The 22,636-nt window shown below is 48.4% G+C and overlaps 1 protein-coding gene across 3 annotated transcripts in view; it reads right to left on the reverse strand.

The window, feature by feature from the left end:
• The window catches only part of skd (mediator complex subunit skuld), a 105,916-nt gene that overhangs the window by 47,627 nt on the left and 35,653 nt on the right, over positions 1 to 22,636 (reverse strand). For 2 of the 3 annotated variants that reach the window (XM_084598974.1, XM_084598973.1), the window contains exons 3-12: positions 17,494 to 17,578; positions 17,145 to 17,222; positions 16,012 to 16,172; positions 14,982 to 15,182; positions 14,107 to 14,635; positions 10,315 to 10,534; positions 8,947 to 9,246; positions 7,638 to 7,991; positions 4,510 to 4,652; positions 46 to 364 (exon numbers count right to left, since the gene is read on the reverse strand). In XM_084598974.1, coding sequence (XP_084455100.1) covers positions 46 to 364; positions 4,510 to 4,652; positions 7,638 to 7,991; positions 8,947 to 9,246; positions 10,315 to 10,534; positions 14,107 to 14,635; positions 14,982 to 15,182; positions 16,012 to 16,172; positions 17,145 to 17,222; positions 17,494 to 17,578 — 2,390 coding nt within the window. The remainder of the gene's footprint in view (positions 1 to 45; positions 365 to 4,509; positions 4,653 to 7,637; positions 7,992 to 8,946; positions 9,247 to 10,314; positions 10,535 to 14,106; positions 14,636 to 14,981; positions 15,183 to 16,011; positions 16,173 to 17,144; positions 17,223 to 17,493; positions 17,579 to 22,636) is intronic. The other variant, XM_084598975.1, reaches the window with a different exon arrangement.

Here is a 22,636-nt window from a genome sequence, read left to right on the forward strand (position 1 = left end):
TCTTTGTGTGCACTGTGGGGATACTGTGGGGAAGCCAGAACCCACCTTGACCACAACGGGGGCTACGGACTGGCTGGGCGTTCCACTCTGTTGAGAAGCAGCTGCCTGGCTACCGGGGGTGGCAGCTGTGCCATTGGCAGTTGCTGCAGGATCTTCGTCAGCTTCGTCATGAAATTCATAGGGGTCGCGGGCATTTGGAGCTCCCGAAGTGGCCCCCATTTCACCCGCCTGTGCACCGCACGTGGCTGCAGCACTGTCCCCCACTTGCTCTGCTTGCCGGCAAGACGTGGACAGCCCCCATGGATCACAGGGGTTGGTTCTCCGAGGGGCACCCATGTGGGGGCGTTTGCACGGAGGTATGTCCCTGGGGAGAAAAGCAACCAATCCATCAGCAAAGAAAACCAGGCATAGAACAATACATTTTGCAACAGGCCTCTTCATGCCTTCATTACCTAACATCCAACACCAACAAATTATCAAAAAAGAAAATAAAGCCAAATAATATAGCATGGTTATGCCAAATGTGAATTGGGTGCGTTACCATGTCGGGTTTCGCTTTCGAGTTAGTTTCGATTTGAGGGCTAGTTTTCAAGTCAAGCAGGCTTCATTCAGGCAAAGATTGGCAAAATTTCGAGGCCACTTAAGGGGGGACGCGGGTCTTAAACTGGTCAAAAATGGGCAAAAAATTGATTTTGAGAAAAACGCATTTTCGGAATGTTTGTACCTTTGAGCACTAGCCTTCAAAATATCAACACTGAATTCGATCGGGAAATACGATAAAAATCGACTTTTAAAACGCCACGGGAGCCTCGAAATGGCCAAAAAGGGGTGAAAATTGTTCGAACTTCCCGCGCGCGCCGCGGGTGAAGCAGCCGGCAGGTCGCCGCCATCTTGGACTTGTTTTGAAGCTTGTTTCTTTGTGCGCATTTTGCGGCATCTCCAAATGACGTCGCTCAAACAGAACGACCGCCGTCGCGGGTTTTCCGAAAGCCGTTTCCGGTCTGCTGATTGGCTGGAGCGCTCGCTCGCGAAGCGAGCCCCTCGTCTCGCGCTTCCCGTTGGCCAGCGCGACCGACCTGCCATTTTTTTTTTTGTTCGTTTTTAACGTTCTTCGTCGCGGCTGCTGCTTCGCTCGTTTATGATGCGCTTTCGCGATCTTATCAGTCGTTCCCGCAGCGGTGCTGGTCTTTAGACGTAGCTTGGTGGACGTAGCCGTATCAGGAGTGTATTGAAAACGGAAGCGCCTAGCGAGTGCGCGTCGAAGAACGAGTACGGCGGCTGCACTGCCAGGGTCGCGCGGTGTGTTCCCGACCTAGCTGCAGCACGTCCGGCGGCATATCATCGTTTGCGAGCGGTTCAGAGGCATCAAAGATAACATCGATAGATTTAACTGTTCAGCTGATACTCATGGTCCCCACCAACGTTGCTTTTTTATCGCGTCGCTTCAGACGACAGGCGAGCCTGACATGCCGTCGCCCGCGTTCCTCTTCCGCGGACGGTTTCGTGTTTTTTTTTTTCTTTTTTTTTTTTTTAGATTGCCGAAGTAATCGCGTCGCTGCGATCAAGGGGTGTTAAAGTTCGAGCTTTAGCTCCAGCAAGGGACCCAGCGTGCGGCCCTGCATGCGCTGTACAGTAAAGTAGCAAAGTTTCATTCTGGAACATTAGCCAATTTATTAGGTCATTCTAGTATGCCGCTGTGTTCTAGCCTTCAACTTTGTGCAAGTTTATTAATATTGCAAGACCGCTTTATCGTAATTTTGAGTATTTGTTTGCCTTGAAGGGCACTGCCACAGGCATTTGAAGTGGTAAATTAAGCTTCTCACGCTGGTTCTAGTGGCGGTATATTTAGACTTTGTGGCAAGCTTTTACCAGTATTTGGGGAGGGTACTATTATATGTTTAGTATATAGCCTTTCTCATAAGAAACAAAGCCTCACAACGATTCCATTTATATTACCATAGCTGCAGTGTAGCAAAATTAAAGGTCTCAAAATGCAAATAAGTTTTTCTCAGTGCTGTTTCTGGACACTGTACTCAGCCTTACTGTGTTTTTTCTCTACATTGTCGCCGAGTGAAAATGACAAATTTAGCATCACTGCAGTCATATTGAAAAGATCAGGGGGTGATCCAACACTTACATTACTCTATCGAGATTTTTTCAAATTGCCATTAAAATAATATTGCATGTCAAAAATTGTGCTGATTTCCTAATGGCATACACTACCTTGGCCAAGAGTACTGGTGATAGATTCAGTTTTAGTTGACATATTCAAAATCCAAAGACAGTTTTGAAAATGGAAAGAGCATGACATTTTTGGTGAGAAATATCGCAGTGAGGCTACTGATTGTTCAAGTTATAATATGTGGTCAAACTTCAAATGCCGTTTTCTCAGTTTCATATTTTTGGTCGATCTCTACAGTCTTACGCAGGGTTTTGATAACTTCTTTTTAGTTCACACAAATAACCTTGGTACCATTTTCTTCAGAGAGAAATGAAGTACCCGATGACATTTTTAATTTTTTAGATTAGGCAATGGATAAATGTCAATTTGAGATTAGCTTAATGAGTTCGTTTCAAATAATGCAGCCTTTTACTCTCACCATAATATGTGAGGATAACGTGCCTTTTTGAGGAAAACGAAGGATGTCATCGGGTATGGGAAGACTTTGGCTATCAGTCCATGTAATTAAAAGCAACAAAATGCAATGAGAAAGTTCATTAAAGCTGCGTAAGAAATTCGCTAATTATGCTCTGGACTTTGTTAGATAACTTTTGATCTAAGACCACCAGCTCAATTATAATTACATTTTTGAAATCAGGAGAGAAAACAACATCTGTGTGCAAAGTTTCGTGAGATTCTAGCCATAACTAAAAAAGTTAGTTTTAAGACCCTCGTCCCCCCTTAAGGGGGAGACACTGGTCTTAAAACAAAATTTCTTATTATTAGAGATATTGTAACAAAATTCGGCATGCTTATGCATTCCTCCCTGTTGTTTTCAAAAATACAATTAGTTTCGCTACGTCCCAATTAAGTTCTCATACTATGAAAAAATAACTGATGCCTAATTAGGTAATTTATTGTGTGTCGTTAAGACACTTTTTCTCACTATTATTTGATTTTGATTAAAATCCAGCGGTAGCCAAAGACCTGCCATGTGGAGCTATGCTATTTGTATTTTCATTGAGGTGCATTATCACATAAAAATATCTAATTATGCTGATGCCCCATAATTTAAGATATAATTAGCTGACATTACTGTCCCAAAAATTTTATATGTTCAACTGAGTAACATAAAAATAGCATAGCTGCACAGTTCAATCCTTACTGAATTCAGCGGTTATCGACTTTTTAAAATTGTGCCACAAGAACATAATGAAAAGTTCCATAAAGCTAGTGATGTTGGCAAAAAATATGAAGTTGAGAAAATCGCATTTGAATTTTTGACATTGGCTGTAGAACATTTTTGGAGAAATCTTCAACTGCAGATTTTATTGAATGTTCCCTATCTGTCACCCTGCAAAACAAAAGAAATGCTTCATTCCATGCAAGGAAACATTTAAGAAATATTTTCATGAAGTTATGGGTTGACTTTTTTTTTTTTAGCCGATGAGAGTGCAGGGCTAGAGTGTCCAGCTCCAAGGGCAGTATTCTGAGCCCTGAAAACGGTTTCTAGGGGGAACTAGCGGTCCGGAGCCAAGGAGGCTCGAACCTCACCAGGGCCACTAGTTGGGTGGCCTGAAAAGGTCCGCTGTGATGCTCGAGCGGTTGGTCGCTCACATCTTCGCGATCTCGCCGCAGGTTCTACGCTTCGTGTGCCCAATAAAACTGTTTAACACTTTCATGTCTACAATCATGAACTCAGTGCCGACTTTCCCCACAGAATGGACTTCGCGCCGACCACTCGACACAGTGCGCCAGCTCCGCAGGCATCAACACGATGTGTATCGATCTGGAATGCAAATCGTGCTGTAGTTTTAAACCGCGATGCCGTCATCGGGGTTGATGTTCCTTACACATCTAACAAGTCTGGCACCGGCTGTAACGCAGCTCCTGACACCTTCTGGTTTTTGCTCCACACCCGTTTCTTACAGCATCCAAAGGCTCTTTGCATGCACAGTTAGAATCTACTGTTTCCCGGCACCTCGATCTCGAAACAAGCTGATCTGTTTGTGCTACAGCAGGGTAAAGACCCACTTGTGGGAATGAGGCGTTTTATTTAATTTCCAGCTCAAAAAGGACCAGACAGACAAGCAAATATTGGTGAACTGCAGGAATGAAAGTCGAAGGTCCTCCAGGTCAAGAGGTGTGAACACTTGTTCCATTAACATTAGGTGTTTTAGAAAAGCTCCTGGTAACATATTTTCCTGTCCTTTGAGTTCAAATCATTATGAGAGTTGACTGCGTACACTCAACCCTCTAGAGTCAACCTCCAAATTGATGCGTGCCTGCTTGATTTTTGCCGTAGCCCAGCCACAGGCTACATTGGTAAGCAACATTGGGGTACTCACCATGCAGGTAGGTAAACAGTGGAGTAGTCGTACAACAGGCTGCTTCCCAGTGGCAGTAAGGCCTCGGCTTCCATAAGAGCCTCATGAGCGACTGCAGGAAGACAGGGCCGCTTCAAACCTTGGTGCTGCTGCTGTTGCGTTAGCTGCAATCGACAACGGTTTCTCAATTAGACGAACGCTGTGTACACATTATCAGTAAAGTACAAATGGTTTAGCTGATTTACCTAATGCTCAATATACCTCTCTCTCAAATATAACAAGGTGTACATTTAGGACAGGACATACATTCTCCCAACACAAGACTGTCAACCTACCATTGTATTGTTTATAAGAGGACAGGCAAGTACAGCACTTGGTTACCAGCTGAAAAGCGCTGGTGAGGCAGGCAATCGGGCTCCAGTTTCACTTTGCCAGAAATGAGTTCCCCCATGAATCACAGCTTTTCTTGCTTAGCACTTGCCACTTGTGCTGTATTATGTGTCACAAGATACCAGCACAGCATGCACCTGTGTCCATGCATGCTTTTTGTAACATTGCCATGTTGCCTAGATCTCTTAGTTTCCCCTCATAATGCTGCTCCACCGTGCTCTTGGCCAATGGATCATCATCAGCCAATCTAATTCCGGTGTGGGACCATGGCTTCTTCGTGACAGCTACAGCCACCCCATTCCTGCAACCACCGTAATCGCATGTGCTTTCTAATAGGCTCTCTGCAGGCTCCTGCTACAGCTACCTTCTCTCGGAATCCCCACCTTTACTCCAAGGCGGAAGCACTGTTACCTGTGCGCTGCATTGCAGTGCCTCGCCTGTGTCCATTTCTTCTCAATTTACCCTAGGATAGTAATAATTTCTGTGTTTGTTTTTTATGAACCTATTAAAGGTCCACGGAAACGGCCCCCAAGAAACCACTGATAAACGTGTTCAGTGTGTAGAACACATCCTTTTGAGCATTAACGCAAAGTATAACTCCTTGGAACAAAGCCAGCGATTTATTATTAATTTTTAAAAACAGCGTTTTTTGAAATTCGCGGGCAGAGGGAATGTCGCTTGGCGGTGTCGCATGGAACTATTTCCTAATCCCGAGACGTCACGGGTCGGTTGACTGGCAAGGCTTGCTAGAAGCTGCCATTCGCTGCGGTCACTGCAACCATGACGTCACGAACACACTTCCGGTAGCTGCGAAAGTCGTCTGCTCGTGCGCTGCTCGAACTCTGTGCGGGCTGTTACAGCTCGCCGCCCTTATCGGTTAGGTGGCCATTGCCCATTAAGTGCAACAACCGAAGCGACGCAGGGATCGGCAGAACGAAGCTGCATTTACAAATATCTTATTTATATAACGTGGTTTCAGGAGTATCGGAGTGTCGTCCGATGAGGCGTCAACAGCACGGTCAAGCACCGCACGATGGCAGCACCTCCTTGACTGCCGTAAACATCGCCGCTGTGGCCCCTCCTCCCTCATACCGTTCGCGAACGACACGGCGGATCGTTAGCACCGATGTCCGAAATAAAGCGTGCTAAAATTTGTTGGCGTCTGGAATATTGAGCCAAGCCCTTGTGAGGATCGCTGACCAGCAGCAAATTGCTGGTAAGAGCGATAGCCGTTATACAAGCCAGTTTCTGCTCAAGCCAGCTGCCGCTGGTGCATTTCGGCTGATCCGATCTGCTCGTACTAGCTCTGCGATTAATGCGTCGGCAGAGTTAATCCTATAATTATTTTACTATGGCAGGATAGGAATCACTACAAGGCAGTTTCATAAGTAGACGATTTACGACAGCGTTGATCATGTTCCAAAGCGTTGACCACCGCGGCTTTGAAGCGAAACAATAGGCCTAGCAACGACTAGGGACGGTCACGCACGGCGCCGGCGTTCGCCGCGCTCGCACGTTCCACCCCCGCGGTAATTGTGTAACGTACCTCAGCCTGCTCGCGGCATCCCGTGCTGCAAGTGTTGCAAACTCGTGTACTTTCATAGCTAAGGCCGCGTATTTTTTGGCGTTCTGCTCAGCAACAAGCCGTTCAAACGATACTGTAGGCACGACAAGGCTTCAGTACGCAGTCGCTGCGCTGTCGGCCGTAATCGAAGACGTCTGGCGGCACCATAATCTATACATCGATCTTTAAACGTGATACAGTGGGCAAATGAATAACTTTGTGAAGCAGACCCGCTCGTACGTTTCGCGCACTCAGGCGCCGACGAGTAGCCTCCGTCAACAGACGCCGTCATAACCTCGGTTAATGACGCAAACCGAGGTCGTCAAGCTCAGTTTGCGGTAACCGCAGTTAGTGGTGCAACCATGGTTTGGTCCGCCGTGTAACATAGGATAACCACGGGTTCGCGGTTACACTAACCGTCGCTGCGCGAACTTGCGAACTCCTCAGGGGTGTGCAAGCGAGGACGGGTTGGCGCGAGTACGCCAGCGAGCGAGCGCGCAGCAACCGGAAGTTCGTCGAAGTGACGTATGTCTGGGCGGAGCTTTGAACTTGCTTGTATTCTTTGTTTTTTTATGGCTCCCTTCGGCGTACGAGTTGAGAGGGAAAATTGGCAGGGTCATTTTTAATCGCCGATATCTCTGGTGTTGCAGAAGCTAGATCGAAAATTTTTGCGAGAGAATGATGGGTGGTTCAATAACTATCAGTGTTATGGCGTTGTTTACCCTTCTTTGTGACCCCTTTCAGTGGACCTTTAAGCTCGTTTCCTGTCTGTAAATTTTACCCACAAGCTCACTAAAATGGGCAACTGGGAACATTTTGAAGCCCCGCCGGGGTGGTGCAGTGGTAAGACGCCAGACTACTGCCCGGAATGCCCGGATTCGAACCCGACCTCAGCGGCTGCGTTTCGATGGAGGCGAAACGAAGAGGTGTCCGTGTGCTGTGCGATGTCAGCGTTAAAGATCCCCAGGTGGTCGGAATTACTCCGTAGCCCTCCACTACGGCTCCTCTTTCTCTCTTTCCACTTTCACTCCCACCTTCCTTCCCCTACGGCGCGGTTCAGGTGTCCACAGAAACAAGTGTGACAGACACTGCGCCTTTCCCTTCCTGTGAACCAACCAACCAACATTTTGAAGTAACTGATAGCACCCCAGCAAAAGCAGCGCACTGCCAACAACAGCCCGACTCAGCGGGTTACCTGTTGCGGCTGCTGCGGTGGCTGCTGCGTAGGTGGCTGCTGCTGTGGTGCAGGAGGCCCTGGCGTGGTTGGCGGAGCCTGCAGCTGGGGAGCGGGAGTCCCGGGTGGTCCCCCAAGTGGTGTCCCCGGTGGCAGGGAGGCAGGGCCACCGGGGGCAGCCAGGGGAGTGCCCGGCATTTCTTCGGTACCCACTGACGGTGGAGCGTGGATTCCGGAGGAGGCCAGTGGGGTGGCCGCAGATGAGGATGGAACTGACCCAGGCCCACCCCACGGGTGGGAAGTGCCCCCAGGAGAACAAGAAGGCGGTGCTTCCAAAGGTGGCTTCACCTCCAGCAAGGATGACGGTGACAGCAGCTGCAAATATTATTAGTTTAATCTCAGAGGGAGCCACAAATTAATTCGTTAAATTGGGAACTAGGAAAGAATAACCACACTAGTTCAGAAACATTAGCAACAATAATGTCACGTACTGCTGCACCAGCCATGGCCCACAAACATTAAAGGAAGCACATGTTTAAAAAAACTGCACTTATTACACTACAGCTCAACATCAATATAATAGATCAAGAAAAGCCTGCAAGTCACAATTTCTTTTTTTTTGTTACGTCCAGTTTTACATGAAAACATGAAACGTTTGGTTCGCCCATCATACGTTCTCGGGTAATGCCCATGCTTGCTGCATCAGGATCAATTAGCACACGCGGAAGCAGATCACAGTAACGGATCACGCTATGCTAGATTTAGCACTTTATTATCGGCTCATAAGTGAAACATTGAGAGAGCCAAGTTTATGATTTTTAAAGCCTATATTTCAGAAAAAAAAAAAAAAGTTTCTGCTGGTTTATTTTAAATTGCGTGTAAGATTCTCCGAAATGTTTCATTATACGAACCATTTCCCGGGTACCAATGATTCTGAAAAATCAGTCGTTGACTGTAGCATTTGCATTTAAACCTGGATATACAGTGAACGACTGTATATCCAGGTTTAAATGCAAATGCTACGGCTACACCCTGGCCAGAAAGTGACATCAAAGTGGTGCACACAATACAACACTTCCAAACAACAGAAAAAGCATTTGACTCGGTTGAAACCTCGGCGGTGATGCAGGCATTGCGAAATCAGGGCGTAGACGAGCCGTACGTGAAAGTGCTAGAAGATATATGGCGTGATGGCTTCATTACTGATTAAAAAGGATCAATTCTCTACACTGCCACTACACAATGTTAGACTTCACTAAGAAATGAGGACATGCACGGCTGCAGTCAAATAAGCATACGGCAAGATTTCTGACAGTTTCCCTAAGCTTACCTGCTCCCCAGGCTGCCGATCCCTGGCTGGCTCTGCACTCGATGGGGCAGGGCTTGCGCCTGGTGCCGGGGAAGGCCGTGGTTCATCCCTTGGCGGAGGGTGAGGGGACAAGGTGGGCATGGCAGGGTCTGCCTGAGACGCCTGTGAGGCGGGCCCTTCACTGAGAAGCAGTGGTGTGCCCGGATGGGAGCACGAGCCCACCGAGGGTGGAGGACCGCCTACCAACGGTTGGTGGGACAGCTGGGGGAGGCCTCCGCTGGCCACTCGAGACACTAGAGCCACTGCGCCCTCATAGTCCACCTGGGAGGTTGGAGGGGGCAGGTCAGTGTTCCTCCCAACCAGCTGTCAAGGTTAATGAGGGCATTAAAAATCTCTCTTGACACCTTTCTCTCCCGGAACCCTTTCCCTGAGCAACGTAGCATGTCTATACGCCATTTCCATGATGGTCAAATCCTCCACCTTTCATTACGCAATACATAGCTTTGCCCAATAGCACTGCCAGGTAAATGCCAGTAGGTCCTCATGAAGAGACCTTGCAGCTACCGGTGAGACCACTACAATTACATTCAAATGCATCCAAACACATGGCATATGGGAGGGGGTGGGGGGGTGCACTTTTAAGCAATGTCCAATTAGAACTAATCTAAAAATCCTTAACATACACATAAGCAGAAACAACAAGCATGAAATGGGAGTTCTAGAGCTGTGCACAGAGGCACCAAGTGTTCTCGCTACGTCTTTACAGCTGATGTAAACTGATCAACGAGGCTTAATGGAAGTTTAATGCGAAACCATCACTAGCCCCTTTACAAGTATTTCCGTCCGCCACCGCTGCTGGCCGCGATGGTCCCGAAAGATGAGCTATCATGTCGTCATTGGGCACAGCGCAGCTCAGGAACATGAAGCTCGCAGCCGAGCGCGATACAAAAAGGATCAGATGTCACGATGATTGAGCAAATACACAGCAACGACTCTTCCAGAACAAGCGCGCTGAGAGCCCGCCCTTTACCCAAGACCAAATGTGAAGCTTTAGAAGAATTTGCCGCCGCATACAAGAAACAACCATCACACCGTGAATGGCATTTACGTTTTACATGGCCAGTACAGAGACCAGCCCACAGCCACTTTGGCTTGGCTCAAAATGTAGCCAATCATGCCAATGGTGCTAATGCGGCCTCAGATGGTGACGCTGGCGGTTTTGATGTGGCTACAGATTCCTCGGTGCCGCTTTCGAAAAAACCGATCTGACGTAATTAGAAAGTTTGGTCAAAAATCAGAAGGTTTAGCAGGTATGCTGATGCCTTAGTATTCCTGCAAGGAAACATGCAGTGCAAGTAGCTTTTGCGGCTACTGCAGTACAGTACATACCCCTGGTACTGGGCTACGCCGATGGAATGGTGTTGAGGGAGCGCTGCTGCCCGTAGTGCCCCGCGATGATTTTGTCTGGGCAGCCAGAGTAGAATGTGCGGGGCTTTTGTCAGCTGCCGGCTTCTTTACACCCCCGGAAGGGCTTGGAGGTGGACCTCGAGTGACCAGGTTCCCAGTCCCAGACATGGCTGCCAAACTGGGCCGACCACTGCGAGTGCACCTGTATGGCATTTGTTTGTGTTTCACTTGTTAATGCCAGTGAGATGTTAGGCACCGAAACAGGTTCGTGCATGAACAGTACCTCGTGGTTTCGATTACAAGCTTCCTGCGTCATGCTTTTTTTTCCCACACGAATGGAAAACAGACAGACCACAAATGCAGTTCTTGAAAAAAGTTCACAAGATACCGTGCAAAAGTAAGCACCGCAAGCATGCTGAAAGGTATGTCACAATGGTAGAATTTCCGGCCACCTCACTACTACTGAAACCCGCTAACTTCACAGCCTTTCCTCCTCTCCACTCAGTATGGGCACTGAAAGACTGAATAAAGGGCCGAGCGTAAAAACCACCATGTGTTTGCATGGAAAATATGAAGAAAAAAAGCACCTGAAACAATTTTTCATTTTGAAGTTTGATTCTGCAAACAGACAAAGTCAATGACAAATACCATGTCCAGCTGCAGCATGTGGAGCTGCCTAAAGTGCTCGTACCACAAGTTACATAGCAAGGCGTTTGCATGCAGAATATCACTGGCCATCATCCGACAGCACTATGTATCTGGTACCAAAGCACAGGCTGAGCTCAATTACACAGGTAAATACAGTGAAATCTAACTGATACGATCCTCACGAGCATTGTTAAATATATTATCCGATAATCGTATTACCCGCAAAGGTTTGGTTTATGGAGTTTGTCCCAAAACGACTCAGGCTATGAGAAACGCTGTAGTGGAGGGATCTGAAAATTTTAGCCACCTAGGGTTCTTTAACGTGCACTGACATCGCACAGCACACAGGCGCTTTTCCTCCATCGAAAAAACAGCCGCCGAGGCCAGGATTCAATCCCACATCCTTGAGCACAGTAGTCGAGCGCCCTAACCACTGTGCCACCCCGGAACGACGTATCACCAGCAAAAGTTCCAAAAGGTTGTGAATGAAACACCCTTGGCATAGGACGTACTTTTGTTGCAAAATCAGCACTAAGCCAGCCAGCTCGGTTCTTTGCATATGCTCGTATGCTGTAGGAGCTGCCAACTTGTATCTCATTTCACATGGAACAGTTATGTCAGAATCAGCCTGCCAGGACCCTGGTATTCACATTACCCCTATAGGCCACTAAGGCACATTCATATGGCTTGGTTGAAGTGGGGCTTTATATGTCGGCTGATATCCTATGATATCGCGTCATATCTTAAAGGCGGAGCTTAAGTGTTCCTTATATTTAGCTGCAATAAACGCCTTTACCACCACCACCTAAAACGCCGAAAATTTGATGCGTTCAATGGAACACTCTGTCGCCTGCAGTCAAAGCTTTCGCTTCCTACTCGTATGCCATAGCCCTAAATGGCAGGCACAACGAAACCCTACGGAGACGGCATGCTGAAGGAACGGATGAAGAGCGCGCTGCATGTCTCGAGAAAAGAAGGAAGAGGGCCTTGGCCAGTTTAATCGGTGAGTCTGGAGAGGTCGAAGGTGGTCGGCGCGTAGACTTTGCACAAAGAGTGGGCAAGCATGAGTCAGCCATGCGAGAGTTTCATTCCCGCTGCTTCACGAACAACCCCTTTAGAAGTGCGTGTTCTGTGCGTAACCGGCTGTGGCATAAAAATAATCTAACACCAGTGAGTGAACTTATGCATCTGACTCTTCATTTGGCCTCAAGCATAGCCATGCAGCAGTTGCATTCGCTATTCAACTAGGGTTAACCAGAGCTAAACCACAGCCAACATTTATTAGAGGGCATTGAAATAAACTGTCATTTTAGGCTTGAATGTTTTTGTTTCTCAATATCCAATATCCAGAACTAGTAATACCAAGTTGCAGCCACACACTGCTCAACTCCGCATTCATGGCAATGCCCCTGAAGAACACCTAAAATTTGACGCTGGGCCAACTTCACGCAGAGAGTAACCCCTGCAGGAAATCTGATCAAAAGATAAACTCAGGGAGGTGTTATCAGGCCCAGCATCTTGGCACAGTGACAAGGAGAATGCGAAATTGAGGGCTGCGCTACAAAAAAAGAGTAAATTAACACAAAAGAAAGTGAGGTACATGGCTACATTATCCCAGTAAATGCCACATTTATCGAAGATCACGCCAAATATCGGCTACCAGCAGTTATGTTACTAAGGTTACCATGCTGCCGTGCTATCGTCTCCCAATAAGAAATTTTTTCCCGTCTCTTGGAAAGAAATTCGAAACGACACAAGCTTTCCATGAATTTTCATGACCATATTATCAAAACCCACGTGGAAAAATATATTAGCTGTATGAAAATGCTTACCTTTACAGGGCATACGCCAGAAACACAAAAAAAAAAGAAAAAAGAAAAGATATTAAGCCTAAAATTTATTAAGCAGGATCACATCAACAAGATTTCACTGTACTACCCCTATAAATATAGACAGTACCACATAGCACTGCCATCATTTCATTCCAGTGACTGCATGCTCGTGGATAAGGGGTATCTTACGCACGTGATTGCTACGAGAATAGATACGTATTGTGTGCTTACCCCTGGACAGCGCTCTAGTGTATCAGAGCGCTGTTTTTTGATCCCCACTTACAGAAAGGTGGCACGAAAGATGGGAGTTCAGTCTGCCAAGCAACATACACTGCTTTGCACTCAGAGAGGGCCCACTTCTGTGACCACAAAAGAAAAGAGCTTTTGAAGGGTCAGTGTTTACTCATCATAACGCAAAAGGGCTTTCCACACATACATTATGGACAAGTTTGCAGAACCTGAAATACAGCATCACGGAAGCATTTGTATTATTGTCATAAACCGCACCTTACTTTTTCATTACACTAGCTACAAAAACAGCACAGCTCTGTGAAAGGAAAACAACAGACGCAGCCAATGGCCTAGTTTAGACCGAATTGTGATGTGCGACAGGATTTAACTGCACACAAAGCCTAGAACTGCACCTGCAGACAATGCAAGCACCCATTGCTCTTTTCTGGTGGTTTGCATAGCATCCAATACCATGTTACAGTGTATAGCAGATTTCAATATGGTTAACCAGTTGGTAGAAATGTGCGGAAATTTGAAATTTTCTTATTGTGAACCAGATACCTTTTTCTTATTATATTAGAGGAATTTTAACACATCTTTCAGTTTCTGAATACTTTTCACACTATCTAAATATTGTTATTAGTTAGAATACGGCAAGTTTTAGCTCTTTTCAACTACTTATAAAAATGGGACACATTTGGCACTGGCACTGCAAAGCATGCTCCTGCTATCACTCTGTGCATGAGAGAGAGAGAGAGTTCAGTGCCGTGATGCGGTCCACTAGAGTCTCAGCATTTACAATGCACATACCTTAACCTCAAAATTGCAGGCCTGATTGGCCCGTTTTAGCCTTATTATAGCTTGACTGCATCAAATTTCCTCCTTACTGATCTAAAATGAAATTCTCACTGCCTGCATCATTCTTTGCTGCTGAATCCACATGCAAGAAGGCTTTTCAAGATTGGAAGCATTCACAGCTCAACGTAGTCATTCTTCAAAGCAGCTGTGCAAATGGGATACAATGAAGGAAGACACATTCAAGAGGACATAATACAGTACACACCGAAAGCAGAAGCAGTGTGTCTGCCCACAAGGGTCGCAGAACTCCCAACCGCCGCCAGCCTCTTCGTCGCATGCCCTGGCCAGCAGGGAGTCCTGCCACGTGGCCACCTTGGCCTTCTGCGCTACCAGCGCCACAGACGCTGCATGGGACCCTCCCAGGGACTCGGGCGGAGCGGCCCGCACCGGTCGCAGAGACTGAGCTGCCCCTGTGGCACTGCCAGCATTCCTGGCCGCCGCCATGGCACCGTGGAGGTAGCCCGGTTCACACGGTGATGTGGGAGGCGTCAAAACCGCAGTCAAACCTGGAGGAATGCCAGGCTTGGCACTGGCAGGGAAACCGTGCGGGCGGGGAGGTGCACCGCCATGCGCACCCGGCACTGCGCTATTATAAGGCCCTCCCCCTACTGGAGTAGTGGTGGGAGTTGCAGGAGTGGCACCCTGAGATGAGTCAGCCTGCTGCTGACCAGGCACCACTTCGTCCGTTTCCACAACAAACACGTAGGCCGAAGGATAGCGAAGCTTGATGCCACCTGTAGGCAGGAAAATGCACGAGGAAGTGAGCTTTCCACTCACCTTTGAACAGAGTGCAAAACACACACAAAAAAAACGCGTTTCTGATGCTAAGTAATATCTTCTCACTACCTGCACCTCTCCGCGAGACAGCTCTCATTATAGCCCCTTTGAAGCCATGGCACACTTTTTTTAGCCACAAGGGGCAACACCACTATGATGTGTGAAATTATATCACTCATAATGGCCTACACGTAGGAAAATCACAGCAGCACTGCATGCGTTTCTATCATACCACGACAGGCTGCCTTGTGAACAAAAAAAAACAACAACGGGGGAGTGAGAGTGTTCAGGCAGAGTACCTACCCACAATGACCTCGAGGGCACACGGCAGGGGCTCCTCATCTCCACTAGAGGGAGTTGCGTCGCCCCGATGGGCAGAGGAGGTGAACAGTGGCAGTGGGTAGAATTGGTGCCACTCAGTCAATAAGCTCTGGGTGGCTACATCAGTCTCCTTAAAACCCTGGCCTGTCAGCACACCAGCCAGACCAAAGGGCCCCAGAATCACTGTTTCAAAAGTAGACAGAAAGTGAAGGACATCGTGCTATTAATACCTACAAATGTGGCAAGGCTTACGACCCATGTGAACGCGTACCTAATCTAATCTAAAAGGCTAGCAGCTAAAACAATAGACAACTTTACTAGGCACAGGGAACATGTTTTACATAGAGGTGACTACAAGCAGGCAGGAAAATGGAAAAAATCCTTGCAGAAAAGTCTGTTTTACGTTTTCCAAGAAAAAGATAAATCTGCAACAGTGACAGCAACATGCGCAACTGTCAGTTGCCAGGATAAAAGTGGCTGCTCCATTTAAAACACGGCATGAAAGCTTCCAGATAACGCATTTACACCTTTTGGAAACAATCCAGCTGAGCCTATGAAACATGAGCAATGCAAGATAACTCTTCCCGCATGGCACATAGAAAATGACAGGGCCATGTGCTGGCTGAAACTAGAAGCACTAAAGACGCTGCAGCAATATCTATGTGCACATGACCAGAAAGCCCTGAAATGCATGTTACTTTCTGATCGACTGTGCCTCTTAATTTTTTCGGGAGACAGTTGTTATAAATGCAACGTCAGAATAAAAACAAATTTGAACACAATTTTTGATATCAAATGATAAGAACTTCCATTGCACTAAAACTGGCAGGACAAATTTCTATGGTGTGCTAGCAATGTGCACCAAAGAGGAGTTATGCCAACACCATAAATGACCAGAACAAGTGGGGCCAGTAATCTGCATTTTGGGTCTACAAAACACTGAGTGTTCAGCCTTTTCTCCTAGCAAGGAATGCAGGTGGGGCCAGAAAGAGGTGCCCTTTCTAGTGCTCACCTTTACACGGACTCTGGCTAGCAGACTGCGCAGCCAGCACATGCTGCCTGGAAACACGATGCATGGCCGGGTGTTGCCGCACATCAACACTAGCACACACGGTGCTATCACCATGTACAAAGAAGTGAAATGCAAACGTCAACTGTGTTGCACCGGAACCCCTGCACATGAAGGAAGTGGCAATGAATACATTAGGAGGAATTCAAGTCAAAACCTTCAGATATCAGTGGACCCTCAAGAATATGACACAGGTGCAAATGTCACTAATATTTTAGCGTGTTGTTCATTAGTAACTGCTTATGAATAGTACTTACTGGTACTTTACCTCTGCATGAGGTGACCTAAACAATGTCAGACTATAAAGCAATATGATAGGAAAGAATGAGAACTATCATGCGCACCTTGATATTCTCCCTTCAAGAAAGTTGAAACTGCCTACACTGCACCCTCAGCTAAAAATACACTTTCTTGCTTTGAGATGAACCCAAACTTTAGACAATTCAGTCGAAGCACTTGGATTTCCCATTCATTTCGCAATTACTTAGACCGATCAATGAAAGTTGGTATAGCAACCGCAACTTGACGGCACCAATCTCGCTGCTAAAAAGTGGCAACATGTTGCAAGAATAAATGCTCCTTTATATGACTCATATGCAGTACCAGGTCAGGCCTGCGCCATGTGAAACGTGACACAAGACAGTTTTTGCCCATGTTCTCAGACAACTGAACTAAGTAAAAAGCAGTTTCTTCCCTGATACATATAAAACCCAAACATACCATTCCTCATTTCTTTTCCAAACATCAGCAATAGAAAATGCCCTGTACACATTGCTCTCAGGTTGCTATAAAGGTAACCGTTAGACTGATCCCATCCAAGTTCAGAAAACACCAGAAGTAGTTAATATGTTTAACTTCTCCTCCAGCCTGTTTAAAACTGACTATTTAGGTGTACAGGTGCCAGCAAATTCATTTCAGTGTATTTTAAAACCTAATTAAAACACACTATGGTACATATTTGGAGCATGTTCCAATGCACTCACTCTAAAAGAAGGCCTGATGAGTGTACAAAGAATTTTGCTGGCCTCATCGGAGAGTACCTTGTTATCTAAAAAGCATAAGGAATAGTTACTCACCCCCTATCCTTGTCTGCACTATCGCAGGGCTGAAGAAACCACCTGCCCATCCTCGTAAAGCCTCGTGATAGTAGGCACCTGTAAGTACATGGGAAAAGGTAAAGCAAAGTTAAGGAGTGTTAAGGACAATGTCTTCCTGATTCCGGTTACTCAAGCTTTGCTGCTACATAAGCAAACTGCTCCAACACAAAGGTACAATGAACAATAAGTCTTAAGCTGTGCTGCCGTGTTTCTTAAACACAAACTGACAACAAAGCATGTGCATTTAAAATTAAATGCAGAGTTTTGGCATGAACCTGTGCAGCTTATTAACAGACAACTTCTGAAAACACAAACAGTGCCATCATACCTTTGTATTAGGTTGTGTAGAGCCTTGAACAATAGGGAGCGACACTCGTAGGAGAGGCCATTTTCCCAGCTGCCTTGTTCTGTGTCTGCATAAGGGAAGCATTTGAGCCACATATTAACAAGATGGATAAGAAAATGCAAAACAACAGGTCCACACATAGCTGAAAGCTCTGTCTACAGTTAGAAGTGAATAGACATTTAACTGCAAACTATTCCCTGAAAAGAAAGTTATTAGGAACGTGCAGAGACGGACGCACATAATAAATTTCTAAAGTGATCTCGATTCATAAAAAAAGTGAAATGCATGCATTAGCGTCCCATCGCTAAGGCTGAGAAAAGAGGAGATCGGTCTTCTTAGAGTGCAGGAATTCTCTGGTTTATTTTGATTTGGCTGGTTTTAGCTCTGGCCTTTATAACTGATGTGTGTTCTATTTGAGCCATGGTGAGTTTTTGATTGATCTTTTTTTGTTTTCAGATAAGACCACTGCAACAATAAGGGCTGTCTTGGTGCTGCCACATTTCTCACTGGACTGCGGTGTGCACCTCGAGTTAGCACGATGAAATTGGCAGCAGAATCAGTTTCAGGCAGCCCAGAGAGGACAATTTCAACGCCGCCCCCTGTCCATGCAAAGGCTCATACTTCAAAACACTGTGAATAAAGATAGCAATTCTTAGTCAGCTTGTGCCCGTGTCATTCTGTTGTCTACGTCTCTTAGTTCTGCGTTTGCCCATTCATGGTGTACCAAACAGCCAACCAATCATAAAGTGGCCTGACTCTGCTAAAGCAATAATAATAATAATTTTGAAATTAAAAAAAGAAAAAAGGACAGTAGGCATGAAGGTCCCCGAGACAATGCACATGCTATCGTTTTTAGTGTAAGAACCGTGAAAGTCTCATAAGGGGAAAAAAGGTGTCAATAAGAAAATTCAGCAGTTGGCAGGAGGTAAGTGACGTCACACACGTGTGCAGGTCCGCAAATGCAAGTAAGAATGAAACAAAATTCAATGCAAAGGAATCAACTGCTTCTAATGTTACTGAAGTGCTGAACCATTATGTAATTAGGCGTTCCTGTGAATATTTGCAACTCCATCACAAGAAAGTGAATATTAATGCGCTGTATTTCAGGTAAACCTATAATGAACCAAACAAAAGCTCTTTGAATGGTGCATAATTATTTGCATAGAATGGTGCATAATGCATAGAATGGTGCATAATTATTTTTTGTGCTTTCATTGGCGATGGAAATGAGAGAGAGAGCGTGTCTGGGAATGCATGTGAGCAGGTCCTTCATAGCTATGTGCCCAACATAAAACAATGCCTCCAGCAGTAGTCTATTAGCTTTTTGCTTCCAGCTTAAACAAAAACAAACAAACATTAAAACAGTGGCCCATCCCAATCTTTCTTTTTCAATGACAGAGCCACACTCCTCAGCTAGCGAGATATAAGATCAAACGAAAGAAAAAAAGGTTAGGTTATATGCGACCGGTCATGATTTGAGAAGAGGGTGTCCAGCTTTGCAAGCCGCCCTTTCACAAGCCTCCGTATAGAAACGCTAAATATAAATTTTTTCTGAACACATGACTCCGCGTCTACTCAAGAGTAAATATAACCATGCTTCCCAGTTGCACCTCAAGAAATCGAATATGATGAAAACTTTTCAATTACTTCGATTTGAACGAGTACTTAAGTACACAAAACGCCGAACTGCAATGCCAACACGCAAGACCACATTGGCTCTAGTATGCAACGATATGGCGGGCCGAAAGCGATAGGTTGTTGCAAGAGGGGGATGCCGGACTAATTTCGGGCTCGTTCGCGCCCCCCTTCCCACGCGCGATCGGCGAGGCGACATCCGAGCCACATGAGCGCGTGCAGCCGCCGACGCCTGCGCGGCGAGGGCAGCCGGTCACGTGATGCGACACGCCCGCATCTCCGACTCCTTTAGGCCCCGCGCCAGCGCCCCAGAGTCTCTACCGCGTGCGGGGGGGAGAAAATGCCCACCCCGCACTGTGGAACGACCGACTGCTTGCCGCCGCCGTTTCGCGGTGCGCAGCAGGCAAATGCCCGCGCGCTCCACGCATCGATTGATTCGGCCCCGCTGTTGCGTCGCGCTACGCCCCCGTCCGCTTCTCCTCCTTCGTCGGGCCGAGCCCAGAGCGCTCAACGCTCGATTTCGCAGCGCCCCTCTGGCCACGGTTACAAAACGGAGAGCCACGCAATCGCGGTGTGGAAGCCCCCCTAGTCAAGAGGCGCACGCGCTCTTTTCAGCGGGTAGGATTTGTGGTCTCCTTTCCGCGCAGCAAGGTCTCAAGGTCACACAGATCCTGCCGCAAAATCGAACCTCTAACCGGAGGGAGACTACGCTACCGGAATTAAGCAAAGCAATTTACGGCCACGGCGACTCGGTCGATGCTCGGAGTGCAAACAAAACCCTACGTACGAAGTTGAACGGCCGATGGCGTAACTTCACTTAATTACGTCAGTTCAGTCAGAATAACCTTTTTCGAGCGACAAGCTGGGTAGCGCCGCGTGCACAGCTCGCACTTCCATAAAGATGTCGCTGTTTTGTTTTTCACCCGAGAAATCACTCGGAGCAGCGAGATCCCGGCCGGCCACAACAGCCGGCGCGAGATACGGGGATTCCTAGCGGGGGCTCGAGCCCATCGGCGCACGAGCGCGGCTCGGACGTGGGATGAGGAGGGCGGGACAAGAGTGAGGGCGGCGGAGGCGGCTCCTCTCGCCGCGGACCCGGAAACGACCACAATCGGTGCACGCGGAAGCAGCAGCAGGAGCGCGCGTTCCCCTCTCGCCGCCGCGGGACGCTCAGAGCCAGAGAGCGCGCGCTGCACACATACACACACACACCTCGCCGGCTATCGACCGCCTCGAGGAGGCCGCGAAGACGCCCTTTTCGCTCGGCGACGACTTCGCGTCGAGGTGTCACGGTTACGAGAACATCGCGTCGCCGCAATGCGACGCGACGCAGTTTCCCCCGTGACGAGTCCGGGTGACAGCAGTTCGCTCCAATCAGTCCGGGCGCTACGCTGCGCCTTGCGCTAGTGATACCTGTGCGCACCAAGTCGCTATGTCTGAACGTTCACACGTGTACGCACTGTCGGTCCCTGGCCGCACACCGGTAAGCTCGGATGTGGGTCACTCCAAGCGGTCGACTTTTCAACGGCGGCGGCCCCACATGCAAGCATCCCCCCGAGGCGCACACGTACCCCCTCCCTCCCTCTCTTTGTAGCCGCAAGGCACAAACGAGCGCCGCCCCTTCCGCGCTTCACCTGCGATCAGGAGCAACGCGTAAAGGAAATAACTGCCCAGCCACATTTTTGAAGCACATCAAGAGGAGAAAACTTGGGCGCGCACCTCAAGAAAAAAAAAAAAGAAAAAGATTGCACGTCGATGAAGCATGCTTGACACGCGGTGAACCTCACAGCCAAATGCTGAAAATGGTGCGCTAAAATTCATAACTAGGGCGGGACACATGCTTTCCGATCATAAGACAGAATGAGAAACCGCTTCGGTGATGCAACGTGTAGTTGTTCTTGATGTGACTGCAGGAAGAAGGAAAAGAAAATGCACGGGCCTGCTACTGGCTTTGTAGATGAGCCACCTCCGCTGCCTCGTACAGACAGAAGAGAAATCGAGAAGAAAAGGAAGAGGGAGAGAAAGACGCGCGCCGCAACAACAGCCGTCGTCCACCACCGAAGCGGTGGCGGGTGCAATGACGGCCTACAACAGATAAAAATTCGGTGGCAGGCAAGCCCCCGCCGCAAGCGGCGGTGACCTACCTGTCCCAACCCCATCTGGGACAGCTAGGTCACCACCGCTCACGGCCAAACGGCGAACTCAAGACACGCGATGGGCATTTGTTCCTATCGGCTTATACAAAAGGTCTCGTGGGACAGGGTGCTCAAAACCAGTGAAACGACTCAACGGCGCACAGCGTAAATGTTAACGGATCTTTAATATTTAAAAACCGTAATGCATAGCAGCGCGGGAGGTGGCGCAACCCTTCCAGCCCCGAGGGCATGTGCACTGCTTTTAAGCGTAACCCGCTGACACAACGCGCACGACCAGACCGCGATGGCAGCGTCGCATTCTTCCTTTCAAACTCATCCGATTGCAAAGCAGTTCGGCAGGAAAGTGCGACTCTAGAAAGGGGGATTCAAACTGGTAAATGAGCGATGGCCAAGCGAGCTCGGTTCAGCCACTGAGGCCCGACCCATTTGACGAGGCAGAGCACCGGCATAGTGCACCGGAGGCGAGCGAAAAGGAAAGGCGGCCGTCGGGTTGACGACCGGGCGGAAAAAAAGAAAGCGCGGTCCCGTTTGCGCCAGTGGGGCGAGACCGCCGGCGAGGGCTCCTCCCCCCGCGGTGCGTTCACCCCGCGGCGGCCACACGCGCCGCTTCTCCGGGCGAAGACCGCGCGGTGCCCCTCTTCATCGGCTTCAGTCGACGCATCCCGCAACTAGCCCTCACACGCTACGAGACTACGCTCGCCGCTCCGGCCTTCATCACCTCCGTTCGTTAGCATCCCTAGAACCCCGGCGAAAACCTCGCGCTCCGCATCAGCATCACCAAGGATGGCCGAAGTCGCGTACGTATCGGCCGCGATCGTGCCCCCACTTGAATCACTGGGTCAGTGCCCTTCCAGAGCGCCGCCCCGGCGTCCAGAACGGAGGGAGCGGGACATGAAAAAAAGAAAACAAAGAGCACCGAACCTGCTCAGCAAAACGTGGCGACGGCGGTCAAACAACACGTCGGCCACCAGTGCAGCAACCAAAGCGGGGGACAGTTCGCGATGTCTTGGTCGCTTCCCCTCCTCCCCCATCCCCCCCAATTCGCGAACTGCTCGCTAGGCGATCGGTCCTGTCGCCAGCAGAAACAGCAGGCCACGGAGAAGGAGAGGAGGGGGTACGAGTCGCGGCGCCGAAGAAGCGGCACCAGCCGGCCCTCTGGAAGGCCCACAGGCTCAATGAACTCCTCGGCCGGCTGGCTCGCTGCTCCGCGGAACGGGAGGGGGGTATTCCCCGGCGGCGGCGGTGAAAGACACGCAGAAAGATGGGGGCGCCGCCCCTCTGGTGCGAGGAGAGAGGTGCGCGCTCCGCGGACTCACGTGGTGCGTGACGCGCTC

This window comes from Amblyomma maculatum, chromosome 3 (assembly GCF_055883805.1).
Source record: "Amblyomma maculatum isolate TAMU_Amacu chromosome 3, ASM5588380v1, whole genome shotgun sequence".
Classification (NCBI taxonomy): Eukaryota; Metazoa; Arthropoda; class Arachnida; order Ixodida; family Ixodidae; genus Amblyomma; species Amblyomma maculatum.